This window comes from Sphaerodactylus townsendi, linkage group LG05, assembly GCF_021028975.2.
Source record: "Sphaerodactylus townsendi isolate TG3544 linkage group LG05, MPM_Stown_v2.3, whole genome shotgun sequence".
NCBI classification, from domain to species: domain Eukaryota; kingdom Metazoa; phylum Chordata; class Lepidosauria; order Squamata; family Sphaerodactylidae; genus Sphaerodactylus; species Sphaerodactylus townsendi.
The window spans coordinates 48,001,077-48,024,647 of record NC_059429.1 but is presented as its reverse complement, the minus strand read 5'-3'; the positions used below and the strand labels follow the sequence as shown (position 1 = coordinate 48,024,647).

The 23,571-nt window shown below is 41.8% G+C and overlaps 1 protein-coding gene across 1 annotated transcript in view; it reads right to left on the bottom strand.

The window, feature by feature from the left end:
- The window catches only part of LOC125432806 (uricase-like), a 101,747-nt gene that overhangs the window by 62,108 nt on the left and 16,068 nt on the right, over nucleotides 1–23,571 (bottom strand). Inside the window, exon 2 of the mRNA XM_048496769.1 lies at nucleotides 14,978–15,027. Coding sequence (XP_048352726.1) covers nucleotides 14,978–15,027 — 50 coding nt within the window. The remainder of the gene's footprint in view (nucleotides 1–14,977; nucleotides 15,028–23,571) is intronic.

The window sequence follows — 23,571 nt, the reverse complement described above, 5'->3', positions numbered from 1 at the left end:
CCAACACAACACAACAGTTAATCAGGACAAGGAAGAACAGATCCGCCGAGCAGAACACATGTTCGTGGGGGGTGTTACATTGCTTGAATCCATGGTAGACATTGAGGTCTTCGCTAGACACATGCTGCAGTGGAGAGGGAGAAACCACAATGAAAAGGTGCTGTTTCTTTTGAAACCTGGGCTGATTCCGCACGGGCCAAAAACAGCAGTGTGAAAACGGTGTTAAAATGGTGTAAAAAGGTTTAAAACGCTGTGAAAGAGTTTATATTGTTTTCACACCATTTTCACACCGCTGTTTTTGGCCCGTGCGGAATCAGCCCTGGTTGTATCCGGCTTTAATTTCTCAGTGGAGAAATGGCCAAAGAAAGAAATTCTGCAAATAAACAGTTGAGGGGGAACTGAGGCTTTTTCCGCATGGGCCAAAAACGACGGCCTGGGGGCGGTAAAAACGCCACCCCCAGGCCGCCGTTCGCACAGGCAGCAGCGTGCGACCTGACTGCGCTTCCCCCCCCCCAGGGTGGCGTCAGGCCGCCCTAAACAACAACCCTTTAAAGGGTTGTTGTTGGGGGGAAAGCGTCTTCCCGGCGGCGCGGTGCGAACTGCGCCACCGGGAACACGCTGTCTCCCTGGCCCGTCCCACTCACCTTGTCCCCGTCGTCGCCTGCTGGCCGTCGAAGCCCCGCCCACGCTGTCCTCCGACCCCTGGAGGTCGGAGGGCAGCGGCATGAAGCCCAGCTATAGGCTTAATGCATGGGGACAAGGTGAGCGGACGATAGGCCAGAAGAAGGAGGTGGCTCCGTGTGGAGCCGCCTGCCGTTTGCCGGCCTTTGCTGCGGCCGCTCGCATGCGTGCATGCGAACGGCCTTCGCCTCCACGCCGGCGGAATTCTCGCCAGCGTGGAGGCGACAGGGAGGCTGTGCGGAAACGGCCTGAGTAAGCTCAGAAAATGGTGCTGCTGAGGAATAACTTCAGGGGAGCAGAGAAGTGTAGGAAACATAATAAATAGATCACACAGCTACTGAAGACATTTTGAAAACATTTCAACCAGAGAATCATTTTAAAAGGGGATTAATTTAAAATGTTTTGAGACTGGAAATAAAACTTTTTCAGGTAAAAGCAATAATGAGATCCACAGAAATATCATTTTATTCCTGCCTCAAAACATTTTAAAAGGTTTGTGAGGAAAGGGCCATTGACAGATCAGAAATAAAGCCTGGTGGCTATGGCAGGTCATAAACAGAATTTAGGTGGATTGAGGTTAGGGCATCTATAGCACCTGATATTTATTAGAAGAGCATTTACATGTATTTGACTTTTCAAATCTCTACACTACTTAGCAGTCAGAATGCATCTGCACAAGCCATCCCAATATAATGGTGCCTGGTTGGCAATCATACTGCTATGTGGCTGCGCACTTCTACAGCATTCATCCACGTATTTTTGTCACAGTCTCTTAGCATATTTCTGGTTTTGGCAGCCTTTTTGTAATGTTTCTTTTTGGGTTTTGGCAGCCATTTTGTAATGTTTCTTTTTGTAAAAAAATTTCAAATAATGGTTTAGATCACCTGAAGTTTATTCCCTAGGATTTCTGTTTATTGCTGACAATAACTGGAGTTTAGCATGGGAGGAGCCCTGGAAAAACATCATCATCGATGCAATCACATCATTTCTGAGTCAAAACCCAGAAGTCACTGCCTACCGTGATACTCCAATGATTCCTTGAGCATCACAGTGGGCTGTAATATCACTTCCAAAAAGGACATCATGACTTCATCCTTTCTTCTGTATCTTTCTCTTGTAATGAACTGACCAGCAGCAGGTGCGTGCAGCAGTAGAAGTTTGTCCGTTATTATGTGAGGAACTGGCATCCCAAGGGATCATCAGGAAAGGATAGGGAAGTGCCTTTCAGGCTGCTGAGAAAGTTATAATTTATGAAGGGAAACCCCTCTGTCCATAGTAAAACTCCTGGGAATCTAAGCCATCTAGTATTAGCTATCTGAATGAGTTTAATTGAATCGGTTTGTTTCACACAGTACATGAATCTGCTATTCTGCTACATCTACTAGGCACATTTTTAAAGCTATGGATCTTAAAATACAGTGTTTTAAGAATCTTAAAATACAGTGGAAACTCACACAAAATAAAAGTTTTGTCTAAAACATCCATAGAGAAGTTTTTCACGGCATGGTGGTAAATCAACGCTGGTAATGAGTTTACATATTTAGCTGTTGAAGAAAGAGTTGCATGGAAATGCTTTGAAAATTGGTAGGCCTAAAAGCACTGGTGTGGCTTCTGAGCCCCGACCTTTGTTGGGTTACCAACACTTGCTTGCAAAATTGTGTGAGATTTGGAAATAGTTCCTGGGGAGAGTCCAGTGTGGGGAGATTAGGAGGGAGTTCAGCGGATAGGAGATGCTCAAGTCTGCCCTCAGATGCTGCCATTTCCTCCAGAGGAAGTGATATTAGAATCATAGAATCATAGAGTTGGAAGAGACCACAAGGGCCATCAAGTCCAACCCCCTGCAATGCAGGAACACACAATCAAAGCACTCCCGACATATGTTCATCCAGCTTCTGTTTAAAAACCTCCAAAGAAGGAGACTCCACAACTCTCCGAGGCAGTGACTTTCACTGTCAAACAGCCCTGACGGTCAGGAAGTTCTTACTAATGTTTAGGTAGAATCTCTTTTCCTTCACCTTAAATCCATTACTCTCTGTCCTAGTCTCTGAGGCAGCAGAAAACAAGCATGCTCCCTCTTCAACATGACATCACTTCAGATATTTAAATGTGTCTATCATGTCACCTCTTAACCTATGCTTCTCCAGACTAAACATCCCCAGCTCCCTAAGTCTCTCTTCGTAGGACTCCAGACCTTTTACCATTTTTGTTGCCCTCCTCTAGACCCATTCCAGCTTGTCAATATCCTTCTTGAATTGCAGTGCCCAGAACTGTGCACAATATTCCAGGTGAGATCTAACCAATGCAGAATAGAGGGGTACAATTACATCCCTCGATCTTGACTATATTCTTATTGATACAGCCCAAAATCGCATTGGCTTTATTGACCGCCACATCAAACAGCTGACTCATGTTTCGTTTATCGTCTACTAAGATTCCCAGATCCCTTTTGCATGTAGTGTTGACAAGTCAGATGTCACCCATTCTATAACTGTGCATTACATTTTTCTGCCTAAGTGTAGTATCTTACATTTATCTCTGTTGAAACTTATTATGTTTGTTTTGACCCAGCTCTCTAATCTGTCTAGGTCATTTTGAATTCCGACTCTGTCCTCTGGAGTATTAGCTATCCCTCCTAATTTGGTGTCTGCAGATTTGATTAGCATGCCCTCTATTCCATTATCCAAGTTGATAAAAATATTGAACAGCATTGGGACCCATGACAGAACCCTGTGGCACCCCACTAGTCACTTCTTTCCAGGATGAAGATGAGTCATTAATTAGCACCCTTTGAGTTCAATCAGTCAACCAATTACAAATCCATCTAATAGCAGTATTGTCTAGTTCACATTTCACTAGCTTACTTGCAAGAATATTATGAGGCACCTTGTCAAAAACTTTTTTAAAATCAAGGTATGCTACGGCCTCAGAATTCCCTTCATCTACCAAGCTTGTCACTCAATCAAAAAAAGAGATAAGATTAGTTTGGCATGACTTGTTTTTCAGAAACCCATGCTGACTTTTTGTGATCAAAGTATTCCCTTCTAAGTGCTGGCAGACCATCTGTTTAATGATCTGCTCCAGAATCTTCCCTGGTATTGATGTCAGGCTGACTGGATGGTAATTATTAGGGTCCTCCTTTTTGCTAGTCTGGACATTGGTTATAATTCCAGGAGAGCCCCAGGGAGAACATGGCTGTAGCAATCTCTTCTGTTTTGCACCGGCTGGTCACAAGCAAGAGGCAGCTCTCTTCAACATTCTGTACCCCCAAAATTAGTGTTGAGGATTGGGTGGGGAGGGATTGTTATAGCTCCCTATCCTCTGGATATTGTATCCAGCCCCGTACTTTGCATGAAATGAATGGGGTAGTGAGAAAATTAGCAGAACGCTTCCTCTCTCTTGGCTGTGTTACAGAGTGATTTGGAATGCTGTGTGGTGACTGAATTTGAAGGTGTAAACTGTAATCACGCCTGGGAAGAACTTCTGTCATTTCCTCTTCTTAGCTCTCAACACTTTCCCCAAATTAACTTATTTCAATAAAAATAACTAATTATACTTATTTCAATAAAATTTCACACATATTTATGGTATTTTTGTTGCTGCATTTTACAGCAGATCCAAGCAAGGCTACCAAACAACCAACAAGTTTTGGTCTGTCGTGCCTTCTTTTGGGTTGTCAGGACCCCTGCTGCTGCACAAAAGTAGGGAGAGACAATATTCATGTTTCTAATTATTTGTTTAAATTTATTTTGTTTGCCTTGTTTGGACAATGTAGATTGCTTTGTATTTGACTTATAACATTTGAAATGGCTATGGCACTGGGCAGTGGCCCTTTTCCAGAAACAGATGAAGCCAGTCACTGCTGGAAGACTAGCACCTACTTGCCTATTCTACTTGCTTGCCATTGGAACTGTACATCCTCAGGCCTAAACTGAGGTGAAATATTTAATATGTGACTGCCAGGAGAACTTGCAACCAGACTGCAGCTGTGAGGCCCCATGGGTTCTCCTCTCCAAAGCGCCACAGGGGCTGATTCATTTCCAGCCAGTGGGGATGAGACCCCCTCAACCTCCCCCCTGCACTATTTTCCTGACCTGAAATTTCCCCCAAGACTGTTATTTTGCCCCAATGGGGGAGTTTGTATGTGGAAGTTCCCATTAAAATCAAGTAGTGGCAACCAATTATAATGTGGGGGCTAGGTGCAACATAGTTGACATCATGCTGACACTGAAACATCACTTCCAGTCCAAACTCAGAAGTGACATCACTGCCCAGGGCAAGACTTGGACAAATCCTAAAACATCAGCCTGATGCAGTGACATCACTTCTGGGTTCATGCCGGATGTGATATTGCAGTATCACTGTGACACTGATTTTCCCCCCCAAGTTTGTTCCTACTGCTTCACAGAACAACAGTGGGGGCCCAGCAAAGGCTAACTGGAAGTTCTCCGTCCAAAGACTTGGCATACCTAGCTACTCAGCCCAGCAACAGCCAATGGCAAAGGAAGCTGTTAGAGAAGTCAGGTTTGTTTCATGCCTGTGTGTGTACATGGGAGTGAGTGTAACAGTGCAATCTCAAACAGAATTACATACTTCTACGTCCATTGACGTCAACGTTTTTGGGAGGTTATAACAGTGCAGGACAGAGAAAATTTCTGTGTGGGTCTGGGCCTCATTCTTCAGTGTTCCATCATGCTAATAGCTGAACTAAGCACCATTCAGTCATCTGTCGTGAAAAGAAGATAAATGCTACTTTTCACTCTTAGCTAGGTTATTAGTAAAGCAAACGAGGGTGGATGGGACCAGAGCCTCAAATATCACATTGAAATATGCTCTATAAGTGAATGCATATTTATATCATCGTGTCATGAGAAAAACATTGTTTCCTCCACGTGGTAGGTGTTGCTAGAAACGCCTACTAGATAGACTTTTTAAAAAATTCCTACTGCGACTTTTCTGAGGTTGCATTTAAAGAAATAATTAGGAGTCTGGCGTCAGTGTTGTATGATAACCACTGCTTTCTTAAAACAGCTTTTCAAAGCTTGTGAGACCAGTTTGCTCAAAAACTCTTCAGCAAAGTTAATATGCTACAAACATTACATCACCAGAACAAACTGTTCATGACTAATCAAGACCCCTGAGAGCATACTGCACAGAGTAAGTTTCACAAATTAACGCAACACCTTTGAAAAATCTTGCTTTTCAGATTAATATCCTGATTTCCCTTTCTGAACCATGTGCCAAATACATTCTTCTCAGTTACATCTGCTTACACATTCTTCCCATCACACTTTTAGCCTATTTGTGGTCTCAACCTCTGGAACAGTGTTCTGCTCTCAACCTTAGGATTCATAGGGTCATTATAAAGATTAAATGGGAAAGGGAGAATCAGATATGCTACACTAAACTTCTTGAAGAAAGGGCAGATTAAGACTGTATCTGGTACCAGATGGATAGTTATCTTGTCAGGTTTTAGGAAGATGTCCAATATAGTTTTATTTAAGAGGGCTTTTAATTAACTGCTGGCAATATGTTGGTGGCTATTGTTTTTTTTCTTTCTATAATGGCTGTGAAATGCCCATTGTCTTATTTATTTACAAATAAATATATAGGTGGAAAATAATGTTTATTTATTTATTTTCCCCTCTATCCATATTTTGCTGCCACCAAGAATTTAATTCCAAACACCTTTATGCTTTCGCCTGAAATAGTGTATCTGAGCTTTAAAGCAGATTGAAAGGGCTATGTAGTCCTGAGGAAATTACTCGTGTGGGATCTCAGGTCACATTTAACAAAATTAATTTTATTTATATATGTACTTTTATTTATATATGTACTTTATCTTAAATGTTTCAACCAATAATTTACAATAAATAAATAAATAAATAAATAAAACATTTTCCATCAATTCACTCTATATCTCTGAGACCCTTTTAGGGTCCATTCCTAGTCTCTCAATGTTTCTTCCTATTTCTCGGGCAATTCCTCACTCCATATAACACTACAGGTTTAGCAAAGGCAACCTCTCTTTTCTCAGTACAGCTTAGCACAGACTCTCTCTCTCTCTCTCTCTCTCTCTCAGTTCAGCACAGAATAACTCTCTCCCAAGTTTTGCACACACTCTGGTCCATTCCACACAAAGGCTTTAAAAAGTTTGCAAAACTTTTGGTAAACATTTTGAAAAGAATTGTTTTCATGTTTTTGTTCCACAATGTGACAAACCAAGACGTTCTGACAAAGTTTCATATGTAAAACATTTTGGCTCCTTCACACAGAAAACTCTCCTCCCCCCCTTTTAATACGCATGCATGGATTTGAAGCCACGAAGATTTTTCAAAGAGATGCCAATTTTCCAGCTTTCTGATTGGATCTTACTGTTGCTGGTGGTATGATTGGATGTAAGTGTTACTGTCCGTCTACTGCACATACAGCAGAGACGAATTTTCAAGACTTTTAAGAGTTATCCTGATTGACCCACCCATCCTCCCTCCTTTTCTTCGCCACAGTGCAGTACTAAACAAACAAATCACCACCCTTTATCTTACATAAAAGTAATGGTATTTTAAATAAGAATATAATAGTATAAGAATATAATACTAATAACTGCAAGAATCTGTCCTGGCCCATAAAAAGCGGCACAACAAGGATTCATTGATTTGAATACTCATGTCTGTAGTGTCGAATCCTCCGAAGACTAGAAAAGAAAAGAAACACGGCATTTTCCTGGAATGGGGAGTTACAATGAGTTTATTACTGTGTGTAGATGAGGAAAATTGCAAAAAGCCTCATTGCCAGGTGAAAAATGTGTTTGGGGAACATCATAAAATGGTGGGCGGCCAGAGAATTAACCTTTAGTGGCAGCCAGTAGGGGAATCATAAGTATCAGAGTAGAAGAGGGGCAGAGAAGACTGCAACAACGGGCAAGAAAAATGAAATATTTTCTGCTTTCTGCACAGGTAAGCAAGGAACATTTGGGAAACATTTTAGGGAAAAAGGACTGCTAGAATGTGTTTTCGAAATAAAATGTTGTGAGGGAAAAATACAGCGATTTCAAAATGGAAACTGTGTGGAATTCCAACAGGAAACATTTTATATTTCATCCTGAAAATGTTTCATTTGTGTTGTGCAGAACTGACCCCGACTCTCTCTCAGTTCAGCACAGACACTCCACAGTCACTCTCCAGTGTCAACCAATCACCTTGCTCTCTCATGCCCCTTTCACACACACCCTCTTTCTATCACCTCTCATTTTAATGAAACACATATACATTTTAAATTGTTACAGGCTGCTTTTGTGGTTTTTATTTTTAATGTACTTCTATGCGGAGGGTGTTGTTTTATTAGTATATGAAGTGCCTTGGGCTCCCTTTTCAGTGGAAAGCTGAGATACAAAGATATTAAAATGTGAATGTAAGATGCCATAAAGCAGCAGACATGGCAACATCAGAGGTTTTTCAAGGCAAGTGGTTAAGCTGAGGTAGTTTGCCGTTGCCTTCCTCTGTGAAGTCTTCCTTGGTGATCTCCCATCCAAGTACCTATCCTGCTTATCTTCTGAGATCTGACTAGCTTGGCCTATACTATACCATTCCACAGAACTAAATGTATTTACTTAAAATTAAACACCTTTGATATCAAGGTTTCCAATTAAATGCATTTAGGATCGAAGATTTGCCACTCAATCAGATGTGTATTTACTCATAAGGAATCCCCACTAAGTTCAACAGGGTTAGATCAGTCCCTTTCAGTCTTTCTAGAATTACAACCTAGCATACGACCCCTTCTGGTACAGGTGCATGACATTAGTTTTCAGGTGGCAGGAAGAGTTATGGCCTTGTGAGAAAAAGAGAGAGAGAGAGAGAGAGAGAGAGAGGTGCATGACATTGGAAAATTGTTGACTATTTGGGGGCAGTGTTGGGGAAGGTGGAACAGCCAGACTTCCACATAGAGAAGAGCTTGTGTGGTTCCCCTGTTGATGTTGAGATTGCCAATAAATTACAGTTACAACAAGGTTTCCACATGGTAGATTTGTCTGCAGTTTCTTTGCCCCAGTACCCCAGCAATGGCCATGACCCTCCACTGAGCTACAAGGGCTTTTTCAGCCTTTTTAAAGGTCTGCAAATGAATATCATGATATCATTTTAATGATAGAACAGCCTATGTATCAGGTTCGATGAAGTCCCAGCTTTCATTTAAAAAATAGTCTATAGCCCCTTTCATTAAAGAGTTGTGTTTCCCCCTTATATCTTCACAATGAAAGGGACTAGAGGCTTACTTTTTAAAACATGAAAACTGGGAATTTAGAAAGAGTCATACCTCGGTTTTCGTTACCTTCGGAAATCGTTGCCTCCAGTTTTTGTCGGTTGCCTCGGATTTTATTGGCGTGCCAACGAAATAAAAGGAGACTTTTGCATAAGTTTGCGACTTTTGCATTGCGCCTGCGGAAACGGTGTAGCCTCAGTTTTCGTTGGTTTCGGTTTTTGCCAAGGTAATCCAGACAGATTACCGGCGAAAAACGAGGTATGACTGTAACACACAGATCTGACAAGATTAGACTATTCCGGGTTATCCAGGTCAGGGCTTATAATGCTATAATAATACTCAATTTCCAATTAAGAAAAAAAGCGCTCTGCTGGCAGGAGAAAAAGGGTCACTGCAGGGGGAGAGGAAATGGGGGGAGGGGCGGCAAGACAATCTCAACTTTCCCATCCTCGCAGTAGCTAGCCAGGCTTTGCTGTCATCTTTCACAAAACTTCTTTTTTTATTTAATTTTTTATTGTATCATTTGAATTTTACAGTTTATAGTAATTTTCTTCTTCATACATTTTCAAACAATACTTTCCCCCCCTTTTCTCCCTCCCTCCATTGCTTCTTCTTCATAGTTTTGTCACACAAACAGCAAGTTCATTCTCTGTAGCCTCTTTTCCCATATTTCTTCGTTGACTCGAAGAACGTATATTATCCATATCTTCAAAATTTCATTCTGTTTATCTTGCCACGTCTTATTTTTGGTTAGTATATCGAAAATATCAAGTGTCACTTGTTCCCAGATATATTCTAACCATCTCTGAAGTTTCCATTCTTTCTTTTCTTTCCAGCCCAAGGCTATTGTTGTATGGGCTGCTTTGATCATTATTTTATACATATAACTATATTGTTTGTCCACCCTTCTGTCTTCCATTACACCCATGAACATTAAGTCATTATTTAAATCAATATTTATCTTTACCAGTTTCTCGATATATAACAATACAATTGTCCAAATTTTTTTTACTTCTGCACATTCTATCCACATATGGCTATAATATGCCTCTTGGTCTCCACAGTGCCAGCATTTAGAACTAAGTCCTTTTATCATATATGCTAGTTGTTTTGATGTTCTATACCATTTCAATATCATTTTTCTTTCTAACTCCATATATTTCTCAATCTTTATATTTTTCCAACATCTTTCACAAAACTTCAATGCAAAACAGGACTGGCAAAGGTAGCAGAGAATCCCAGGAAACTCTGGGAGATATATGAATACACCACCATGCTATGGAAAGCAGAACAAAACCCTAATTCTCAACAGCATTAAACATGGGGCAAATAACCTGGATAGAAACAGTATAAACAAAATTCAGTAATTTTGTATATCCAATTATTTATTTTTATTGGAATCTATGTACTCCTACTTTGAGAAAACATCTGAAAATTCTGCCAACAGGGGAACGGGAAAAATGCACAAAGAAAATTATGAATAATATTTGTTTGAAATATTATTGTTAAATCACTATTTCTAATATATTAGCATTAACAGAAATCCAATGAGAAATGTTATAACTTTAAAATGTAGTCTGTACCCCTTCTTTCCTCTCAGGGAATCTTTGGATAAATCATCTTTACCACATTTTGACTTGAAATTTGGTAAACAGGGATCAAAAATAATTTCTTCAGGAAGCAAGTCAAGTCAAATACAGGATAAGTTAGTTCCACATAAATGCACTAATCACTGTGTCATGAGCCAACCCCTGGGTACTTACCAGGACATAGAGGACTCTCAGACAGAACCTGAGAATACAGTGCAGCCAGAGATGGCTGCTCCTGGGGAAGACTGGGCAGCAGAGCCAACGCCCAGTCCTTCCCTTCCTGATGACATACAGGTGGAGGAGCCTGCAGATTTTACTGAACCAAGTGATGAGCCAGTTGCATAGGAGACAGAAGCAGAGGCTGCTACTGCAGAAGCACAGAAGGAGTGCTCGTTTGGCAGCAATTCATGGGATTAGAAGTCTCTGCATCTGATGAGGACTAACTCCTCATAGAATCCCAGCCCCCTGAACAAGGCTCTCTATATAAGCCTTGCTGTGACCTTGCTTCTGCCTGGGTGCAAAAAGTGTGTTACCTGTCACCACTGTGTGCCTAGTTCTGCATTGATTCCTAGCCTGCTCCTCGGTTTTCCTTGATCTATTGGACTGTGACCTGACTACTACTTGGCTGCCTTGACTTATTGGGCTGTGACCTGCCCACGCTTGTGCTTGCGGCCTGCTTTGCCATGCGGGGTCAGATCCGGCCACACCCCTGCCTGCTAGCAGCACACACTGTTGTCATAATTATATTTAGCAGTACTTCCTGAATTCTATACTATATCTATGTAACTTTACCTAACTATATCACACTTTAAATTTTCATTTCCCAAATACTGAAAACTTCGTATTCGTAATTAATTAAACTTGGTTTTAACTGCTTGTATTATGTGTTTTTGTTTGGTTTTAATTTTTAAGATGAGTTTTTATTATGCTGCTTTTTTAATCTGTTAGCAGCTTCAGGGACCTTGATAAGGGCAGAAAAGTGGGGTACACATTTTGTAAATAAATATGCACGAATTTAATTCACATAAGAAATTGTCAAACAACATCTTGTATTCAAAATTAGATCTTTTTAAAAGCAATGATTTGGGTAATAGGTAATAAGAAGGGTTGGGAGGTAAAGAATGCATGGACTGAAGGAGTATACCAGTGCAGCGACCAGAAACCACATGGAAGCAAAAAAGAGGTATGCTAACATCTAATGAGTAATTTTACTGCTGGCAGTCCTGGCAAGTTCCCAGTTCCAAGCCTTTTGCAGACAAAGCAAAATGCTTCCAAGTTTCTCAAGGTCTTTTTATTATTTCCATTTAACCCTTTATAAGATTTTCTTCTTCCTGGGGAATGCACATGTGAGCTAAACATTTGTGACTATACAGTACTGTTGAAATACAGTAAGTCATAATTAACAAACATTTTCATTTGAAATAATTTCCAAAAACTTTGTGGAAATTACTGTAAACTAGGGCTGCCAACCTCCAGGTGGGTCCACCATGTGCAACACTGGGGGGTTAGTGCAACTAAAGACAAACTAGAGCAATTTGCACCCAAAAAACTGGCAGTCACAAGACTGGATATCTTGTAAAAACTTAGAAATACGTTACTACTATATATTTTAATACTATACACAGTGCAAATCTCCAGAGTTTCAACACAGTGTATAATTGTGTGAGACTTATTCTTCAGTCTTCATTATGACACAATAATATCAGTACAGTGTAGTATACAATATGAGGGACTTGTCTTTCAGTCTCCACAAAGACACTTTTTCATATCAATGATATATACAGCTGCTTACACCTAGCATACAAGCTTTCAGGCTCTAGTTTAACCTCCAGGTGGGGTCTGGAGATCTCTCAGAATTACAACTGATCTCCAGACTACAGAGTTCAATTCCCCTGGAGACAATGGCTATTTTGGAAGATGGACTCTATAGCATCAGGCCCCGCTAAGGTCCCTCCCCAAACCTTGAGCTGCCCAGGCTCTGTTTCCAACTATCTAGGAATTTCTTGAGTTGGCAACCCTATTGCATACTAGAAAAGAAAATAGCCTAAATGTTACATAATTTACACATTTCCACTATAATTCAAGGTTGTATTCATTTTTATGAAATGAAAAATGGTAGATTGCAAGATACAGTTATGAGTCCTGAACCAAGGCACTGATCACTGGGGCTTTGCTCCAAATGCTTTCGCATCTGATGAGATTGATGGGGCAAGAAGAAAGCCTTTTGCAGTACTGCTACCTTCAATCAGCTCTATTTTGACATTGAAGAAGACAATGAAACCTTCAGTAAGCTTTCTGGTTTATTTGTTCATTGGGCTTAAAAATTATCTTGCATTTAAACCTGGTACTTTATCATGAATCAGTCCACTAAGAAAAAATGGTATTATAATGTCTTATGCATTAAAAAAATAAATATTTATATTTCTTGGGTAAAGATTTGCACAGATCCAAGTTGCTAGCCTTCTTTTAGATGTACTCTATGGGTGTGGGTGTAAACATTAGAATAATCTATAAGGATTTCTTATTAATCCCCACCCTATCTCTTTGTTCAAGAAATAAATGAAGCCACCCTGAAATAAGTTAATTGTAGACGTTCTTTTATGTCATGTTAATGTAAACTCTCGAGCATAATCTGATGCCTTGCAAGTGAAGAAAAGACGCATCATCATAACAGGGGAACACAGAAAGGATCACAGACTACGTGATGTAAGGTAACTCCAATTATGTAACCTATTTAGCAGAAATTAAATTACAACTGCATAAAGGATACTGTGCCTTTGGTACTAATTATCCAGCAGTAAGATAAGCTCATGGGTGCAGGGTGATTGTTTTAGTTGGTGGTGAATGAATATTTTTCCTGCTGCTTTATCTGCTCCCCAGACATTTAATTTCTTAGAAAGAAGTGCCAGTGCCCATCCTTATTGTTTTGGCTGCCACCACTGAAAGCTAGCTTCTAAACTGAGGGCAGTGTGTGGAAAGTAGTATAGAAATATGACTAGACATGTACCCCTTGTTTTTTGGGGGGAGGCCGTTCTTTGGTAGGGGAGGAATTCATTCATCATTGCCTGATCTACAGCAGTGGCACAGTGAGGGGACGAAGGGGGGCTGCAGTCCCAGGTGCCACTTTCTTGGTGGTGCATTGCAGGGCTTCCCCCACCCCTCTCGCAGCTGCATCCCAGTCCTGAACTCTCTGTGGAGTTCAGGACAGGGGTGCAGTTGAACACTGTTGAGCCAGTTCACTCCTGATCTCCACATGGATATAGGAATGGGGCAGGCCCATTTGATGCTGTCCTCAACTGGTCTGGATCCAGCTTTAAACACTGAGGCCAGGATCAAACTGGGCACAAGGGCTGACAGATTCTAGCTTTATACAGTTTTCTCCACCCCGCGCCCCCCCAACTTCACCTCCAGTCTAATTAATGTATTTTAAACAATTGTAGTTAACAAAATGACTCCTACAGTTCAATCCTGAGAAGTGCCACATCTTTCTAAGCCCACTGACTTCAGTAGATGCAACTCTGCTTCAGGTAGCATTGCTAATTAATTGGCTGGTGTTACAGCATCAGCTACTGTATCAGTACCAGTGGAATTCCTTCCTTTTGTTGACTGCAAGTTGAAGATAAACTCTGCCACGATTCAGCTTTCAAAAGGGGTCACACATAGCACCCACACCCCCAAACAAAAACTCAAGCACATTCAAAATGATGGGTTTCAATGTTCTCAATTTATGAGGCCACTGTGCTTTCATATGTGATACTAAGAACATATTTTGTCTCAGACCATTTATGCACTTGGAGTCTGTTTCACTGTGAGCGTACATTCTCTCTGAATCAGACTCTTGTTTATGGATAGGTTTCCTGCTCTCCAGAACTCACTCCGCCCTCAGTTTTGACTCTCCGTGAGGTTTCCGAAATCTGTGAAAGTGTGACTTTGCTAAGGAGTGTGAAGTGTGAAGGAGACCAGTGTACATTTGGCTTCCATTGAGTTCTCTGCTCTTCCCTATCTTTCCACACCCACACAAGAACAGTTCTACCCCCTCTTTGACCAGCATTTCAGGCAGATCAATGGGTCTTCTTATCCTCCTCCTTCTTTAATGTTAACATTTAGAATCCATCACAGGAGCAATAAAACCTTGAAATGCCCCTCCCCCCAAATAAGGCTGCAGGCAACCTCCTCAAATGGAGGTTGTAGAAACAACCTGAAAGCAATGGGCAAGCAAAATGGTGGCTCCGAAAAGGAATCAGCAGGGAACTTCCTCTTGGGTAAATGAAAAAAAGTGAGGAAACCCCACTCATGGGTAAGCACTGCATGCATAAATGGCCCCACTGAGTCATTTTGATTAAACACAGAAAGAGCAAATGTTCTACTTTTAAAACCAATTTATGTTCCAATAAATGTATTTTTTAAAAGAAATTGCAATGGAGGAAATTGGAGAGTGATTATAATGTTACCTGTGAAAACTCACATTGTCCCAGCAAACGTCCAGGTTTCCCATGTCTGTCTAGGGAAAAATTAAATGAATTTTAAGTTGTAACGAGTTACTAAAGATGATTTTTCTCATCTATATTTTTCTAAGCATCCACTCATACTTAATTGCTCTAAGACACTAACAGAATTCACACCTGCCTCTGCCATAGGGAATGCCACAAAGTAGGAAGAACGTGACAATAAACACCTGTACAATGGACTGATACCCGCAGTGATCTAATTATGATCTTGGTAAAGTCTTTCAGTGCATAGGCTAGCAAAAATTTCAACACTTGATCATACTTGCAGGGAATAGCTTTGGGGAAATAATAAATAAGCAAATGTTCCTATTTTATATGTTTATATCTAATTCTGAACTGAACCACAGAATGTGAATCAAAAAATTTTCACAATGGGCCAAGGAAGGGGGGGGGGGTTCTCTACAACCCAGAGAGAAACCCCAAGTTTGCAGGAAAAACATGAAGAGTGTGTGTGGGGGGGTAGTTGGGGATTGAAATATTGGAGGTTGAAAAGATCCCAAATTACAAGTGTTATTTACATCTTCAAGAAAAGTGTGACAACAAGATTCTTTAATACTACATTGTGAGACCCTACCAGCCATTTTGGGGATTGCCAGGCAAGGCTGAATATGCCAAGAATCATTAGTGACAGCTGGGGGGGGGGGGAAGGGGGGAAGAGTCAGATTAAAATGGTAAAAAATATGAAGAAGGGAAGATAAAGCTGAAGGGGAAGAATAGTAAGGTGAAAAGTAAAAGCTAAAGATGGGGGAGGGGAAGAGAAGGTACTTATTCAAACACTATAGAGTATAAACTTTGGGAAACAAAGGAAGTCAATTCAAGTATAATGAACACACTAGATTTGCCTCAAAATACTCCTGCAGCACTACCTAAGGTGGAGGCAAGAATGCCAACTATTCATTGTAAGACAGCAGAACTAGTTGTAAATTACATCCTAAAACTTTTTTTTTTGCTTTAGGGGGTCAAAGGTATCCTAACAAATGTTTGTTAAAGCAATTGGGTCAACAGGTCCCCATAAATGGCATGGTTTGGCCATAGTGATCCATGCTCTAATTACAGCCAGGTTAAATTACTGTCATGTGCTTTATGCAGGGCTGCCTTTGAAAACAGTCCAGAAACATCAGCACATCCAAAATGCAGCAGTCCGGCTATTGTCAGAGGTGAGATATAGAGACCAGAACCCCCCAGTGCTAAAAGATCTGCAATGGCTGCCCATTTCTTTCTGGGCATAATTCAAAAAGCTGATTCTTATCTTTAAAACCCTAACAGCTCAATCCAGCCCCCTGGGTGGCCAGGGATGGTGGCACCATGCTGCCTCCAGAGGACTTCTCAGCAGCATGGGGAGAATGAGGGAAAAAAACCACTACCAGAAAGCACTCCATAGAGCTTAATAGACTTACATCCCCTAAAAGGGTGGCATGTGATGCAGCTGCCACAAACCTGGGGTGGAAACTGATAGTTCTGTGTCACTGCTACCATATCTCCAGCGCAGCGGGGGCATGGCGGAGGCATTCCCAGGGATGGAGCTGACCTTAGTCAGCTTCCACCCCAGGTTTGCGGCATGCCTCCACTGCGCTGGCAGGGCTGGTGGAGATATGGTAGCAGTGACACAGAACTAGGTGCTATGCCCAGGCATCCCGGGTTCCGCAGCAGCCACCCACCAGGGCAATTATCCCTCTGCCGGGGTAAGTGCCCCAGAGAGGGCAAGTCCACAAGTGTGTGCCCCACCACCTCCCCAAACTTATTCAACTCCCCGTCTGGATTGAGCCATAAATGGCTTGGTGCCAAGATACTTGAAGGACTGCCTTCTTCCCATATTGTACAGCTCACCAGTTAAGATCTGTCCTGTTCTCTTACCCCCACCAACAGAGATGAGGTGGCTGGCAGCCAGAGATAAAGCTTAGTTAGTAGGGGCACCTCGCTTAGAGAATACCCTTCCTCTTCAGACTCGTCTATCACCTACATTCCTTTTTTTTAAAGGGGCCTGGCCAAAATGTTCTAGTTCACCCAGGCTTTTAATTAAGGGGTTGATTTCTTAAAATACTATTTTTATAATGTTTCCATTATATTAAGCTTTCTCTGACCTGTTCTTATGGTCTATTTTTATGCTAGGTTGGTTTTTTAAATGATTTACGTTTTTCATTGTTTTGTTTTTATTATTTTTTTCATTTTGAAAGCCACTTCAGGCAGGTTCCTGGAGAGGCAGCATAATATTTTTATAAATAAATAAATAATGGCTGTTGGTTTGCAGGAAGCAGTAGGTTTCCATAGCAGTCTTAGATATATCTGATATATCTGATAACAAAAACAAAAGACGGAGGCAAATCTTTACTGACCCTAGAACCTAGTGCAGCTTTATCAAAATTATATCCTTCTAAGCTCATTGGAGTCAAAAGGTTTAGATGGGTGTAACTGCTCAGAATTGCGCTGTAAATGAAACTGGGCTGAATCCAAAGTATTTCTGCTATCAGAAGTTCCTTCCACGAGGGAAAGAGGTTTGTTGTTCAGTGGATTTCTGCCACGGAAATTCAATCGGATCCTGTGTTTTAAAATTTTGTCTAGCCCCATTTCCATTTTAAGATATCCCATAATAAATTTAAGTTCTCATAATAACAAAATCAGGGCTAATAATATGAAGTTTCTAAAATGCAAAAGCAGTTTCCAAACATTCTTTTTAAAATTGTAAAATTGTAATTTTTTAAAGAAATGTAATGAAGAGTACACATTTGAACAGTATGGGAGAAAAGAATTTAATTCTATTCCTGTATTCTACTAGTGGGGAAAGGGTATGTATTCCTTTGTAGGGAGAAAAGCAGATGAAGGGGATAATTATGACTGGAAAATAATTGAGTTCATAAGAATAAAACTGATCTTGAATTTGAAACCAAAATGTTGACTTAAACAGGAAAGTAAAGGGTAAAAATCAAAATTTTTTGTTTAAGTGCCCAGAGGTCAATAAGTACATTTGGAAACTTACTCCAGGTTCATGTCGATCAGGTCTAACTCCTGTGGAGGAGGAGAATTATACTGTACCGGATGAAATCTTAACTACTGCAAAATCTTAACTGCTGCAAACAAATCTAGGCAAAGAGCTAAGAGAGCAACCCCTAAGGGAGTTTTCAGGGTTCCTCAAAGGGCGGGTGTGGTTTTACATGTAGGAGATAAATGCCAACTTTTTAGCTGGGGTAATTAGATATGGCCATAATGTCATTAATAAAAGTTACATAAATATGGAAAAAGATTGCATATCAGGGACTGTCAGTACCACAACTAACTAGCTGTCTTCTCTGCCCTAAACTGGAGACCCTTGCCTGAGTTCCATTCCTGAGATCACTCTGAATGGCATGGTCAAGTCACAATGCTGCAGTGCAAACAGAAGCTACCATGTGAGTTGCCAGGTGGGGTGGGAGAGATGGCCACTGCTGTGCAAGTCTCCTGGTTGGGCCAGTGAAGCAGGCACCACCACTTAAGTTATCTGACCAGACAGGCCTTGGAACCCACCCAGTGTGCACATCCCCCCCCCCCCCGCGCATAGTCAGCAATCTATGCAGAGGCAGTGGGCTCTACCTCTACCAACATGCAGAGGGGCCATGTGCACAGGTTTAACAGCATCACAAACTTGGGATGCCAATTTCAAGTGTCTACTGTATATTAAGATGGTACAGATCATATCTGTCCCCTTTCCCAGCCCTCCTGTAAACCTTTTTGGGCAGGAAGCTCTCATTTTTGCTTATGTGGGAAAATCTGGCTCAGTTGCGCAGTGGCTGCCATTAGTGCCTTTCCGTCCTTCTGTCACCCTGGCTGTTGTCAAGTCAGGACCAGTTGTGCTGTGGCTGCTGCTGCCAGACTGAATGGTGCAGGTAATGAGTCTTTGAAGGTTACCACTGAGCCCATCCCTGGCAAATCATCCTCCATCAGCAGACCTGACAGGGGAGGAGAATGGGACCTTCTGCAGCAAGTGACTGAAGTAACTCTGGTTAAGATTGCACTAAGAAAGTTGGAATTTTCAAGCAATGGATGTCCAAATAGTAATGAGACACATTTCTATATTCTGTATCAAATTTAATTGGGTTTTGGAGTCTGATAATATTGCAGAGGATTAACTGAGAAATCCTTATCCCAACCCTCACAGAACTTATACTGCTCATAGAAAGAGGGCTTATTGATCCTGGGTGAGGTATGGATGTGACCTGGTCTTCCAAACCTAAATTAGCTATTTAGATATATTTGAACCCTTAAAAGATAGTGAAGTGTGTATCATGAAATGATTTGCATCTTTTAGGTGGAGTTGGAAAGTCGGCAACTAGAAGAGAATGGTTCTGGTTATTATTACACACAAGTTCTGAAAGGATTCACTGCACATGCTCTAAAGTGAGGGTTGGCACTAGCACATGCTTGCAACCCTGGTGGGGGTGGGGCCTAAGGAAAAAAAACTTTTTGTACGTGTCTGGATCACTTCTAGTTAAATCTTAGAAGTGACATCACCAACCATTTATGATTTTGCCAATCTAAAGTTTGTCAAAATCGTACAGTCACTTCCAAGTTTTAACCAGATGCAATGCTTTGGAGTTCACATCTTTCATCCTCTCCCAACCCGTCCCCTTTCCACTGATTTGAGCAGTGGCAGAGAAGCAGCACTGAGAAATTGCCTGCCATAGCAGGGAAGCTGGCAAGCCTGAGGTACTCTTATTCATTGTTTCCTCACATTTTTCTGATCTAGCATGAAAACCGCCTCCAGGACTATTGCTCAAATAGCTAACATGGTTCAAAAGTTCTCCATCTTGTGAAACAATTAAGTGGCAAAACATCATTTTGTCTTCATTGTTTCTAATCTGATGTTCCACAATGGGCAACAGAAATTCTGAGAACAACCTCTCTTATATGTAAATCTGACCAAAGGATCAGCTGTCTAAAGACAGTGCCAGGACGGAATGGATTTACAGGATCTGCAGACAGGTTATTCTTCATGTCAGGAAGAGCAAGATAGATGACTCCTGGCTGTGAGAGGCCTGTTCCATTGCTTAATAATCTGAATATTTATGCTTGAAAAATTCAACTTTTTGTCTGGGATGGTTAATTGTTAATGGGGGGTATGATTTCCTTACAGCAGTTATCTAAAACCAAAGCCTCATTGGCCGATTCCCCACGGTCAATTAATTGCGTGATACTCACGTGGAATATCAAGGATTTAGGAAGAACTCCCCACAGCCTGATCGATGAACAAGGATTCATCCTGCTTCTGGCATTCATCCTCCCCCTTATCCCACATCTTTGCTGAACATGCTTGAAAGTACTACTTTTTCAACAAACATGTCTTCGATCTAGTTTGGAGGTGAGGATCAGGGGTCTAATCTTGGTTTAAATTTCTCGCCGTGGAGCGAGACACAAATGCCTTACAACCAGTCAGTGCATGTGGTGCTGTTCTTGCGAGAGCATGAAAGAACGAGAACCAACCAAAAATTTGGGCAGGGGAGACGTGATGACATGCTGATATTCTGACGTCATAACGGCAGCACGTTTTTACAGGAGAACAAAAAAAGTCCCGCCCCAACACGGCACGACAGCCAATCAAAAGAGACCTGCCAAGCCGATCGCGTGGTAGTGGGGATTGTTACATTTCTTGAATCCAAGATAGGCCTAGATGTCTTCACTGGAAACATGATGTGGTGGGGAGGTTGAAACCTCGATGAAAAGGTGCAGTTTATTTTCAAACTTGGTTTGATCTAGATTTAATTTCCCAGTGGGGATTCGGCCATAGTAGGCAAAGTGAAGCACTACTACAGTTCCATTAGAGGACTGTGCCACTCCAGAGGCAACATTTGAATCAGCTCTTAATGTTAGAATAACTTCCTTCCAAGTTCAGAATCCTTTTCAGTTTGCAACTAAAATACGCAGTTAAAGTTAAACTAATTCTTTGAAATTCCAAGCTCCTCTTTGGCCTTATTTGTAGCGTAGTGTCCAACAGCTCACTATTTTGAAGTGGCAAATTAAATGCAAGGAACAAGATATTAGAAGAGCCATGCGAGGTCAGAACAAGGGTCCAGTATCCTCTTTTTCATCACAGGCGTGGATTCTCTGAAGGCCCACAATGAAGGACACAGGAGAGCAAAGCCTCTCCTCCTCATTCAGCTTTTCTGCATGAGTTTGTGTTGTTGTTTTGGCCCCATAATGCTTCAGTTTATCCCCTGATTTGCATATGCATTTGTGTGCTGTCTTAAATGTCCATAAATGCCCCTTATATGGTCATAAATGGCTCCTATGCTAGTGCAAGGGGCATTTATGCTGGTACTGGGATCACGCTGCCTCCTGAACACTTTCACTCCCCACCCTTTATGGATTGCCTTGTGAGAAAGCCCCACTGTGTAAAGCATTTCCTGTGAGAAAGTCCCACTGAAACAATCTAAGTAGTTTTTTAAAAAATAGACCTGCTTAATATTGCTCACTATCAGTCCCATCTAGGGGGCAAAAAGGCTTGAGGGAGCGGGGGGGGGGGGCATTTCATTTTCCTATCTCAAACACTTAGCGCAGCCCTTTCCAGGACACTTAGCTCAGTGGAGGAGGCAAACACAACAGTGGCCGCCCGTCCCTTAGCGCCACCACCATAAAACCCCTAGTCGAGGTTGCGGGGTAGCTGTGCTGACATCCCAATCGGACACCAGTGTGAGGGGTGGGAAGGCATTCCTAGGGGCAGAGATTATGTTAGCGGGTTCCCTCTTGAAGTTTAGGGTCGAGACCACGGTGTCCTGGGACACCAACCAATCCTATAAGCCATATGAAGGGCTTTCCAGCAGCTAGGGTTTGTTTTTTCTGGTTTTTGCTCCCCAAGCTGCCCAAAAGCCCTCTTGGAGGCAGTGGGGCATCACTGCAGTGGCACTGCATCCCACCACCAAGGGCTCTCTGTCTCTCAGTAGGGATGCCTCTTGAATTGGTGTCTGTGAAGCAGGTATTGAAAGACGTGGGAATCCTGCCCTCTCCCTCCAAAAGAAAGAAATCAGCTCTGCTTTAGTGTAATTTGCAGCAGCTACTCTTGAAGTGATTTTCTATATATTACTTATTAGTTCTAAACGTAACTGTGTCAAACAAATTAATTTCTAGGGGGCAAATTATTACAGTGTGCTTTGGGTTCAAGCACCTGCTTAGCAAGATCTATTGGATTTGCCCTGTGCTAGCTTTCATTCCTTACCTATCCTCCACCTCAATCACTGACATTGTGATGCCCACGCCTTACAAATAGAAACCCGATTGTGATGCCCTTTTGTGAGGCAATTTATCATTCCACCTAGGGGTTAACTTTATTATAATGCCCAGGCAGGCTGGGCAGGTGCTCCTGGATTGGAAATCATAGGTCTCCCAAGGTTAGGCAGTTGAATGGGTTCATGAGGAGTCATTTTTGAAAACCAGGCCAGGCTATGGTAAATGAATGGGAGAAGGGGAAAGAAGGAGTATGTGCGAGTATTTTATGGAAGATTGCAAAGCAGTGAGAATCTTGTTGAAGGTTTTCACAGCAAGAATCAACTGGCTGCTATGGTTTTCCAGGCTGAAGGGCTGTGGTCTGGTAGCAAAAATACCAGATCATGGCCATAAAGCCCATAAAACCTACAACAGCCAGGGAAGGATCTCTTTGGTTGAAGCATATCACCTGATGCTGTCAAGCAAACCCTGTAATTGGGCATAGGGGCTTAGGCTCCCTCCTGTTTTGCCTTTGCCTGCCACCTGATGTCCAAGCTAATATGAAGCATTGTGTCATAATTTGGATTACTCTTCTGCTTACTATTATCAGATTGCTTGCAGAAAATTTACTATCTTTAATGTAGGTATTCTATGTGGTGGCATAGTGAGGGGGCACGGGGGTGCTAGAGCCCCTGGCTCCACTTGAATAGGTCATGTTGGTGGTACATTGTCAGGCTGCTTCCCTTGCAGCTGTGCCCCACCCTTGAACTCCCCATGAAGTTCAAAATAGGGTTGCAGCTAAATACCAGCCAGCAAGGTGGGCCCATTTGATGCTGGACTTACTTGAGTCCAGCTTTAAATTGAAGGCTTGGAGCCAAGCTTTGCTCAACCTAGTATTGAACTGAGCAGTTGGGCTGATGGGCTTCATCTTTATACTGTTGGCTCCTCTCCCATTGCTTTTGTAAACAATTTAGGATAACTAGCTCTCTGCTATTTATATTCTGAGTAGATTTATTCATTTATTTATTATTTGAGTTATATGCTGCCCTTCCCCAGAACTGGCTCAGGGCAAGTTACAATGAAAATTCATAGTTAAAACCACAACATTTATATCCTGCCTTTCTTCCCAATGGGTACCCAAAGTGGCTCACGTTGTTCTTCCCTCCTCCATTTTATCCTCACAGCAACCCTGTGAGATGGGCTGAGCTGAGCATGCAGTTGGCCTGAAGTCACCAACCAAGCTTCGATAGCAGAGGGAGGATTCAAACTTGGTAGATTTCCCAGACCTTAGTATGATACTTTAACCACTATGCTACACTGCATTAGTTAGGTCTCTTTATTAAAGCATTATTCAAATCATACTCTTCTTA